Source organism: Uloborus diversus, chromosome 9 (assembly GCF_026930045.1).
Source record: "Uloborus diversus isolate 005 chromosome 9, Udiv.v.3.1, whole genome shotgun sequence".
NCBI lineage: Eukaryota > Metazoa > Arthropoda > Arachnida > Araneae > Uloboridae > Uloborus > Uloborus diversus.
Window position 1 is genome coordinate 57,362,603 of NC_072739.1, and position 11,383 is coordinate 57,373,985.

Sequence of the window (11,383 nt, forward strand, 5' to 3'; positions counted from 1 at the left end):
TGCTGCTTCCTGATTCCAAAAGATAGTTATTAGTTATCAAGAGTTATTAGTCCTTAAAAGGTAGAAGTGGGACGGCGGTGGGCGCATCAAGTGATATCCCGGAACATTAAAAATTAAAAAAGTCTTAGAAATGCAGTTTTAGTCAATCTTTGCAGGTGTTACAGATGGTCGAAGGACAAGTTTCAGAGTCCCCTTAAGAGAAATTTTCAAAATTCACATCAGAATTCGCATTTTTAGGCAATTTTAGTAAAATGAAGGGAAAAGAGGGTAGCGATTTGCTCCCCAAATTATTTTTTAAAACTGAAACTAACTTTAGGTTATCTTTGGAGACGTCAAAGACTTTTCCCTTGCAAATTATTTTTAAAAACTCAATTTTAGACAATCTTTGGTGATTTGTGTTCTTAAAGAAATGAAAATTCAGATGCTCTTTCCAGAAACTTTTTGCGAATGAAGTTAAGAAAAAAGTTGAGCTAGAAACATACTATTTCATCTTTAATGATGTTAAAAAGTAGAAGCTGTCCTGGAAAGTTTTTGATATCCAAATTTCAAAAGCACAATTTTAAGCAATATATTTGCATGTTGAGACGTTCACGAAGGGGTTGGTGGCTATTCCCGGAAATCGTTTGAAATTCGTCCAGAAATTATTTTAAATTGAAGTTTCAGAAATGCATTTTTGAACTATCTTTGGTGACTTTAGGGAGGAAAGTGAAATTTGGAGACTCTCCTCAAAGGACGGACTGTTGCCCCTCGCCTCTGGCTACGCTCATGCTAAGCTTAGTTTTGGTTTTTGAGATTTTCTGGGCTTAGTTTTCTTTTTCGGGCCGGTTAAAACTGCTCGCGGGCCGTAGGCTGAACGGATGGAGACCCCTGCGCTAAAACTGTCGTCGTTCCTAGTCATTATCGCACGGGAAACTTATTAAAGAACCCAGTCACGGCATCGAACGGTGGGTGAAGCAGTTTCAAATCGATAGTCCATCCCATGGCTAGAATAGCCATGCTAGGTCATGCAATATGTCATTATTGTTTTAGCCACCGAGATCCACGATCTGACTAAGGCACGGGTCTATAGGTCCATGGAACTGGGTACAGTGTCCGCCGCTTATTAAAATCACATTCGTTCTGAGGACATTTGATTTTATAAAGCGGCTGATTTTATAAACCGGCATTTCTGCAGTCGAAAAAATTAAAATGTTTTAAGATTTAAGTACTCAAAAAAAAAAATAAATAAAATAAATAAATAAATAAAATAAAAAAAATGAATCACTTTATTAAAATTTATTTTAAGTGTTTTAAAGTACAGTTGGCATTTTAGCGAATCAAGAAGTACATTTTTTAAATTTACATAAGAGTCTTGAACTATTGGTGTTGTTGTTTGAGTAACAGAATTTGAAAGTAAATATTCGACACCGTTTGAATGTTTATAAATTTTTTTTTGTAAATTTCAACATTTCGTCCTCACTCTGAATTTTGAAGTGCATCGTATGACCACCAAACGTTTTTCTAGCATCTACTGAAAAGAGAAAAAATGGCACTGCCTTTTTCTCATCTTCCGAGATCGGTTCCTCTACTTTTTGGTGTGACATAACTTTGGAATTTATTATGTCTGCAACAATTTGTAACATATTATAGTTGTCTTTTTTCATTTCAACAAATTATCTCACAAAGCTTGATTTTAAAAAGCGGCGATAATGAGTTTATTAAAGGATGGTTTTAACATGATTTGGCATTGTAATGATTCTGTTTTTGCATATTTGATTCTTAAAAGAGGCTGATTTTATGATCCAGTGATTTTACAAGTTTCGGTTACTGTACCGCAATTTTAGGGACATCAAAATAGGGCAAATTTCTTTCTTTCTTCCCTCTTTTTTTTTTTTTTTTTGGAAAAAACTACTTTGAAAATGTGCAATTTTTTCTCATGAGGGGGCCCTAATTTTACCAGGACCTGTTCATCTCTCTGGCTTGCCCCTGGCAAGATCCCCAGATCTAATCCCTTGTGATTTTTTCTCATGAGATTTTGTTTAACACGAAGATTTGATCTTGTCTCTATTTATTAAGAAATGACTCTTCTAAGCTCAAGGAAAATACAGGCAATACCCTAAAGCAAAGGATAATTAAAGTGCTCGATTCATTAACAGTATTATGTATACTCTATAATGAGTAATACCAGATTAAGGATATGAAGGCCAATCGGCATAGACGTGATATCGCCCCTCACATCAGCATTTTAAAAGTAATAACTCCGAATAGTTTTAATATGTTGAGTAGTTATTTAAACTAGTGTTCGCTCAGTGATCGAAATTCAACCACAATCATAACTGAAAATTTGAGGAAAATATTAATGAATTTTCCTGTTTCCAACATGTTTATTTCTATACTCTTACATTCATTCATCGTACGCTGCAAAAAGTTCTGAAACGTTACTGATTATTTCCGAGGGATGTTTCGGGATTTCGCAGGTTCTCATCTACTTCCCCGTAAAATCAAGTACCTTTGAAAGAGAGGTTCCTAACTTGCTACAAGTTTACAAGTTGCACAAATGTAGACTTTTCACTGGTATGAAAAAATATTCTACCTACCTGTTTAAAGATTGACTGACCCTGCTTATTTAGTGTATCGGCTTTAACTCGTTTATGGTATGATCAGATTGATGAAACTTTCAATGGGAGCGTTTAAGTTATTGGATAGCTGTAACTTAGCAAGGCAAGAATTGTTGGCGAGGGATGTGTTTGGATATCTCTTGAAAATAAGGCTAAGCCTTGGCCATGGTTGCATTAATGCTTCTGTTGCTTACTTGTAAATCACGATGTTTCTTATCAATTACTTACAATTGTGCCTAATTTTTCTTGAAGGTTCCCGAGTCATGACTGGCTTTAACCGGGGATATACCCAAATTGTTCAGAAAGATTATTTACTTTTAGCTTAAAACGTTCCTGGTTTTAGCAAGATACGTTACTGGCAGATATTGGGCAAATCAATTGCCCATTATTTTCCAGGAATGTTCCTGAATTGTTTTTACCGTGTGCATCTAGGAACATATAATGTCATACGTACTTCACCATATAAAATCCAATGGCTTTAGGATCGTCCTCTTGAAATATCAAGTAATTCTAAATAACAGTTTTAAAATAAGAACGTTTTAAAATCGCATCTTTAATTATAATCACCTTTTACTTTTAAATATATTTTTGAAAATAAATGAATAACTATTGGGGGGGGGAGGGGCAAACCTAATCTGGCAGTATCGTGATGCTGTGATTAGGATCTACGTAACCTTCAGAATGCTGCAAGGTTAGGTTTGTCCCAACTATAGTAGCAACCCAGCATAATAATGGATATCTCGGGTAGTAACGATGCTATTTAAAGCATGTTTCAAGTTTTGATGACTTGCAGAAACAAAACGCTGCAGCATCGTGATGCTGTGATTAGGATCTGCGTTACCTTCACAATGCTGCCAGGTTAGGTTTGTCTCAACTATAGTAGCAACCTAGCATAATCATAACTGATGTCTCGGGAAGTAATAACAATTCATTTTGAATTGCTTGTTTCAAGGTTTGATAATTTGCAAAAACAAAACGCTGTAAGTTAAGCATGCACATAAAATTGTCATGATAATTCCTTTTTCAATTCTAAACATGCCCAGTGCAGTCATATGCATATTTCTGGAAAGTGTTTTAATTAAATGAGTTAACATAGAGAAGTGTATACTATTAATGGCAGACTGATACTTGATATCTTTTGTTGCAAAGACAACGGCAACTTTTTCTTCAATTTCTGACATTATTTCTGGAATATTAGACGCTAAAGTGACGATGAAGCACAGAGAGCACATATCAAGTATTACTTCTATCAGAATCCAGAGTTTCGCATTTAGATCTAAAGTTATGTTTGCTGCCAAAGAACTTAATTCCAGAGCTCGTATCATGATATAGGCTAAAAGGCAGAAGATAATGGGTGATAGGGCTCTGTTAAAATTGGTAACTATTTCATAAATATTGCACAGCATCTTTGAACAATTTTGTAGGTCCTGTGGTGAAACAGAAGGCTTTGAAAGTACAAATAACATATTAAATTTTACGTGTTTTATCAGCGATGTGAGTACTTGGTAGCTTGCACAACACAGAGCAACGGTCAAACCAGAAATTGCAAATTTCAAAAAATTTGTTGATAAAAATAAGACAACTGCAATTACAACACCAACTGATCTATTTTCATTCATATACTCATTGCTGCTGTGCGTTCTATTTGTCTTGTACTGATAAGTGACGAAATCTGTAATTTTGTTCATTTCTTCACTTCTTAATACGTGTTCCAAAGTTATGGAAGAGGGGAAAACGTAAGACAACAGACAACTAAAATATATCCACATTTTTCTAGATTCTATTGCATAGTTTTGGTGCGAGGAAAAATATTCGTCAACAGCTTCAAATGCTTCCCTTATTTTCCTGGATTTATTACCAACGCTAAATTTCATCAGTACTACTAAAATTGACAGAAAGATATTTACAAATAGCTCATTGTTCAGCATACCCACGTAAACTATGTAATATAGGTTGAGAAATATCTCGTAAGCAAAGAAAGTGTTCCAAGCATAGGAAACAAACTTTAGAAATACTAAATATATTATTTGATCAGTTTTTTGAAACTGAATGCCCGAAATGACGAAACAATTAAATATGAGAGATATACTTCTTTTGTTGTGAAGATGATTTTCGTTATTTTCGTTCTTCCGACAATACATATTTTCAATATTGTTACGGATTCGAAAAGTATTTCATGTGATATTCAATAAGAAGATAACTATTTGAAACGCATTTAGTACTGAAGTTCAGTATTTCCAGATAGAGTTTTCTTTCCGAATTCTGAAAACTTTTCGATAAGTTCTAAAGCGATTGGTTCAAAAGTAATTGGAGGTTGAAAATTTAAAATTTGTACACCATACGTTTATGCATTTTCATTACAAATTCTTAATACATATTAGTTAATGATTAGTTAGGAAATAATAAAAGACCTAGTTACTGAAGATAACTGTTAGACACACAATTCAGAAAGATAGAGAGAGCTCATTTAGTTAAAAGTTTGTCCCTTTAACAATGATCGTTTGTTTTCTATTAGGGTAGGAAAAATTTTAAAAAATATAACGGTTAATTACAGTATAAAAGGCTTAACCCACAGATAACTGTATGAAAATTTTGAAGTATCCACACTGAGTGCTTCCATAATTATGATGCAAACTCTAAAAGCACTTTTCATTTATTTTTGATTTATATCTATTGTCAATAACGATGAAATTGATTTTTTTTTTATTGATTTACATGTCGCGAGTACCGATCGATTTTAATGAGTGAACAAATTTCTTGATGGCAAAGGCAAGAATTATTAAGAACCTTTTATACAGCAAACAATAAGAATATTTGATATTTTTACTTTCCATTGGTATAATAATGTGGATTACACGCGGTTCGTTAAAATCATTAAAAACACAACATCATCTGAAAAGCGTGAAAAATGTTTATGTGGGACTAGAATGTAAAAATGACAAGTGCTTTAAATACTCTTAATAGTAAAGTCGCAAAATTTAGTTTCAAAATTTATTCGAACGTTTTCCAACTAAGTGAACTTTAGGAGCCGTTTATATTGATCAAAAAACCGCCTCATTAGAGTTATTTTCAAACTGAGATTTAAAAAAAAAAAAAAAAAAAAAAAAATGCGCATGTCGGGGGAGGGGGCAATTAACATATTGGGAGGTCCAAGCCCAAATCCGTTTTTCGCCCTCTCCCCTCCGGCATTTGGGAACCCCTAAAAGGTGGGGGCCATAGGCCACGGCCTAATCGCCCTATTCTGCAATCAAGCCCCGAAGGAGGGGGGGGGGGTCCTTGCAGGTAAAATTTTTGTTCCTTCCTTATCAGGTTGAAAGCAGATCAGTTCACGAGTGGTATTTATCAACCAGGGATGCTCACCCATCCCTAAGGGCAAGGGCGCACCCTCCCTCAATATCGAGGAAACCCCCCAAAAGCAAGACCCCCCCCCAATATTGAGAAAAATACCCCTCAAAACACCCCGCCCCCTAAAAGTTTCATTGGCGCAGTCTACGCTATGACCCCCCCCCCTCCCTAGGTGGGCACCCCTGTATCAACTGCAGGTTGTAATCTAAACGACCTTTTTCTTTTGGAATTCCCTACACTCTAACTCTGGTAAACAGATGCTTGACTTTTGACGAGTTCGTTTATGTTTGGGTTGAAAGAGGAAAAAAAAATTCAGACCAACACACTGCCAATAATCGTGATCAATAACGCAAACCGGCTTTCGTTACCCCCTTTTTTTCAAATAGAATCCTTTATCCTTCAATCCATCGAATGCCAACTTATCAGAGCGAAACTGACTCCTTGAATTTTTTTAATGTAAACACGTCCTAGCTTTTCTACTACATCTAATTACTCAGTAATATTCAGGATTGTCCTTTCAATTCAGCAATGCTTTCCTGTCAGATCAGCTGTAACATACCACTATCTCACGAACTTTATTTTGTATATTTTTATCAGCAACCGCTATCCAGAAGAATGGTGGTCTACTGCTACCTACGAGGAATACGCCGAAGAAATGGTTGGACAGCGAGAAATCCTTCACCTCTTCGCCAACATATCTCGCGACCACTTGCTTGGCATGAGAGTTCCTTTCCTGCACCCTGGAGGCAACGAAATGTCCAGCGTCGCCTACGACTACGACTTCGCTTACGATTCATCGCTCTCGGTGCCTAAATCTTACATGCCCGTGTGGCCCTACACACTGGACTACAGAATCCCTCATAAATGCATGCAGGGCACATGCCCGAAAAGGTCCTTTCCGGGTCTGTGGGAGATTCCCTTGAACACTTTATTTAGCGAAGATGGAACAGGTGGCATGTGCACACTGGCAGATCAGTGTGTCTTCCAGGAAAATGATGATGAGTCTGTAGAACAATTCCTAAAAGATAACTTCAATAGGCACTACAACACAAACAGGTAATATTTTGTTCAATTATTGAATTAAAACGCTGGCTTTTTTTTAATACCTATTTTATGATGTCAGGCACAGGGCCTGAATACTGAATAGGCAAACTAGGCCGTGGTCTAGGGCCCCCACATTTTTGAGACCCCGAAATGGCTATTTTTTTTAAACCAATAGCTAAAACTGTTTTCGGCAATGACTAAAATTGCAAGGGATAACCACACAGGGGTCCCAAAAAAAGTATATGGCCTAGAGCCCCCTAAAAGTATATTTCCAAAAGTATATGGCCAGGGCCTAAGTAAAAGTATATGGCCAGGGCCCGATTAAGATAAATGTTAGTCGGGCCCTGCTCAAGCATAGGCATAATTGCCAACAGTCTGTGACGGACAGCACAATAAGGTCCAGAAAATCATCTAAAACAATTAAAATCATTAAGCAGTATTTACGACAACTACGTCGTAAAACCGCGGACAATAGTTTAACCACCACTCAAGTCGGAGTTAGCGAAGCACGATGGCGAAATTGAAGAATCCTGCCTACCCGTAAATATTAGATATTACTTAACAAGTCTATTGTTTGCTTCATTAGTTTATAACTGTGCATTTGATATCAGTTCATTGTATCAATATTTATATGTCTCAATATTCATTCGCATCAATTTTTTTTATGTGTTCGTCTGAGTAATCTGCTATAATTTTTTATTGGTACACTTACTCATAGATATATGAATCTCCCGTCAAATTTACAAATTTTAATGTACTCTAAATTTTCATGTTATTGTTAAGATGTACTTCAATTTAAAATTCTTTTTCTTCCGCACTCACGATCTAAAGACAATAAATAAAGAAAGAAAAAAATGTCAGTACTACAAAGTGAGAAATAAAGTTTAACTATTGAAGGAGAAAATGTTCTGAAATTTGTGGCTAAACTGTTTCTGCCTTGTAAGAGAGATTCTAGAGTGATGCACTCTTTCCGCAAGGTTGACAATCTAAAAGCAGAACGATCGCAGCAGTTCCTAAATTACGGGATGTTCAAGTCCCTAGAAGACAAATCTGTAGATGATATGTAGTAAGAGATTGTTATTAAAAAAAAAAAAAAAAATCATCACACGCATCCATTCTCAACCAACGCTTCCGTAATACTAAATGCCTATCACTTTCTCACTTTTAACATAGAGCAAAAATGAACTCAAAACGAGGGAACGAGGATGAGTCAATGTTGGTACGGAGACCAATGCCATCTATCAGAAGTATTAGAAATTAATGGTAAAAAAATGATTGGTTTGTTTCAAAATTAAAATTTTGAAATTAACCAATTAACAATTTGATTTCAATTGTTTGGATCCATCGCCACAGTAACGCTTTCGATGTAATGCCGCTAGATAAACTGTCCGCTCTACCCGAAGTCAATGCAGATGTTGACGGAAGTTCACTTTTTGAAGTAAATGCGATAAGCATGCAGCATTTCGGGAGCGTAGCTCCTAACTATCGTCGTATAATAGTTGACCAATAACTGACATAGTATTGTTCATAAACATATAAACTGTGTGATGCTAGTGATATACCTAACCCTTCGTAACACAATGGCTCATTTGATGTTTATCCATGTCAAATCAGTCAAGTGTTTGGTCAATTTATAATCTACGAATTCAAAATTAGAAGTGATAAACTTTGCATCGATTTACATTTTATTTTGAATTTATTTCTTCAGCTGGTTTGGCTACAAATTTTATGTTTTGTGTTATAAAGCTTTAAATCTGCAATTTTTTTTCATCCTTTTTCGAGCTCCAGCGATAGCCAATTGAGGGTTCAGGAGCTATGTCTTGGGGGATCAAAGTTTCTAATGATGTCCAGAATCAACTTTTGGCAACTTTTGGAGGACTTTAATTGTGAGAAGTTAACGGAGAAGTGTCTCAGACCCTCATTTGTGAAAGAATATTACACTTATGGACTGCCATCTGATTTTTGAGCGCATATTTTAACAATGACCCCACTCTAAAATCAGCAGCTGGATCCACTCTTGCTGTTTATTTTCATTTCAACAAAAAAGTGGTCCAAAGATTAATAAAAGAGAAATTATTCTGTCCCCCGAGGTAGCCTCTTCAATGGAAAGACTTTCCCTGGTGCGAACTAAAAAGTGACCTTATTCCGTCGTTTTAGAAACTTTTTTCTTCCTCTTTCCTAAACTTATTTTTAGAATTTCCTAACGGAACAGATCCAACGCGGAAAATATTTTTATTCGTTATATGTAAGTAAATAATTTTCTACACGGACAGGGAGACCCGTAGATTTTCATGTATTGATCCACGAGGCCTCTTTGGGTGAGTAATTTGAATGGGGTATTTCAGAGGTTCTCAATATAGAGCGGGGGGGGGGGGGGGCGTAAAGGAATTTCAAGGGAGGGGGAGGGGCGTGAATGCATTCCAAAAATGAAGTAAAATAGTAAAACTGATTATATAATTTACTCAATTTTGAGGTCACATGTAAATATTTTCGGCATTGTCGCCGTTTTTGAAGTTTTTAGTGCAGTTTTTCTCCACATGTCTCTATTAATCTATATTTACAGCATTAGTAAGCATAGGGTAAAAATATCGAGCGAAGATGGACATTAATAGTGACCTGAGAAGCGCTTATTTACAAGTTACTACCAAATATTACAAAACTTGTCAAGAGCAAACAGTGGTGATTCCCCTATTGGTGCTGTGAAAGTGACTGATATAACATACGTGTCCATCCCACCTAGAGCCTAGGTTACTACTAATTTATTAAAAGTTGGCTCCTTGATTTCATGTGCTGTAATGAGAATCTGTTCAAATTAAATTATCTGTTCAAAATAATTTTATTTGCGAAATCACAAAGAGGTGAGGTTGGGTACAATTACTTAATAACTAGCTTTAACTATCCCAACTAGTTTCAGATTGTTTTAATTGAACCCTCGTATTGACCACATACGCATACGGTGGTAGGATGGGCGATGCCCCCCCATAACCACCCTCCTCGAGGTAAGGGGCGTGAGCTCAAATTAATGTTTAAAGGGGAGCGCATACCTGAAAGGTTGAGAACCCCTGGAGTTTTTGTTGCAGTTGACTCTGGGTTCGGATTACGACCCTGCCCAGGGTGTAATTAACCGCCTTGTGTTGTTTATTCTTGCTTTCACTGTATAGAGAATTTTGTAATACATTGGAACCCCGATTTTGCGTTTTCTATTTCACATGTTTTTCTTATCCGACGTCATTTTCCTACTGGTCCCTTAAAATTGCTGTACTGATTATGTTAAAATATTCCGGATTTTACGTTGCCCTTTTTCAAGAAATTAACTTGTTGCATTTTTCCACAATTAGATCAAAATTATTTTACAGTTACAAGATTCACACGAACTTTTTTTTCTTTAGATTTCATTTTCTTAAGATGAATTTGTTGTACAGCTGTGTGAAGTCGCTCTGACACTCTTCTTGTTCTGTTTTATTGTGCTTTGTCTGTGAGAGGGACTTCCTCCGATAGTCCGATAGAGCTCTTGACGCTCATCTTCTTGAAAACCTTCCCGAAGTTAATGACGCATGTATCGTCTTGTCACATCATGATGTCCCCGCTCTTGGTAGGTGAGGAAGACGAAGAATTAAAAACGGCGGAGGATGCCCTCCCCCCCCCCTCCAGCCGATAATAATGATAATTATTAAAAAAAAAACAAAAACAAGTAAAGATTACACATTTTTTTTTACCGCTAGATCATTGAGGAAGCGTGAATTTTTAAAGAATATGCTTAGATTTTTGACCCCGCCCCCGAGTTTACGTTTTCCCACTTGGTACGTTTTTTATCACTGGCCCGATAGAATACGTGAGATCGGGCTTCCACTCTATCTGGAATTTAAAAAATAAATAAACGGGCGTGTCGCAAAGACACGATAAAAGTGAAACTTTTATATTGCAGGGAAACATTTCAATTATGCATCAATCACTTTTGAGCATCATGGATTTTAACTATCATTCATTTAGTTACTTAAAATTATATGCTTATGTGTCACTGCGCATCATCTTCTCTGTTCTTAAGAAGAGAAATGATCGTTTTCATACACATACTTTTTTCGTCGCACAGCTCAATCTGACTGACAATCATAGCGGCTCAATAAGCAGAGCGCTAAGCTCCCCACCTATCAGAGCCCGGGTCGAGTATTGGCCAAGAAGTTTCTGGCTTATTCACAACAAAATTGAATATTTTTATTACTTCTGCGCCAGACGCACATATGCGTCTGGGACCCTAGTAACATATTGGGCCTCAAAAAAGCTGGAACCCTAGGCCACGGCCTAGTTGGCCTATTCAATAATCAGACCCTGTATGCGCGCATAAACAACACCGATGGTTTACGCTTTGCGCACAACATGCGTCCGCAGGCAACATCCAT

General features: G+C 36.5%; 1 protein-coding gene across 1 annotated transcript in view; it reads left to right on the top strand.

Moving 5' to 3' along the window:
• The window catches only part of LOC129229227 (chitin deacetylase 8-like), a 38,126-nt gene that overhangs the window by 23,742 nt on the left and 3,001 nt on the right, over positions 1-11,383 (top strand). The window contains exon 4 of the mRNA XM_054863489.1: positions 6,540-6,998. Within this exon, the coding sequence (XP_054719464.1) occupies positions 6,540-6,998 (459 nt within the window). The remainder of the gene's footprint in view (positions 1-6,539; positions 6,999-11,383) is intronic.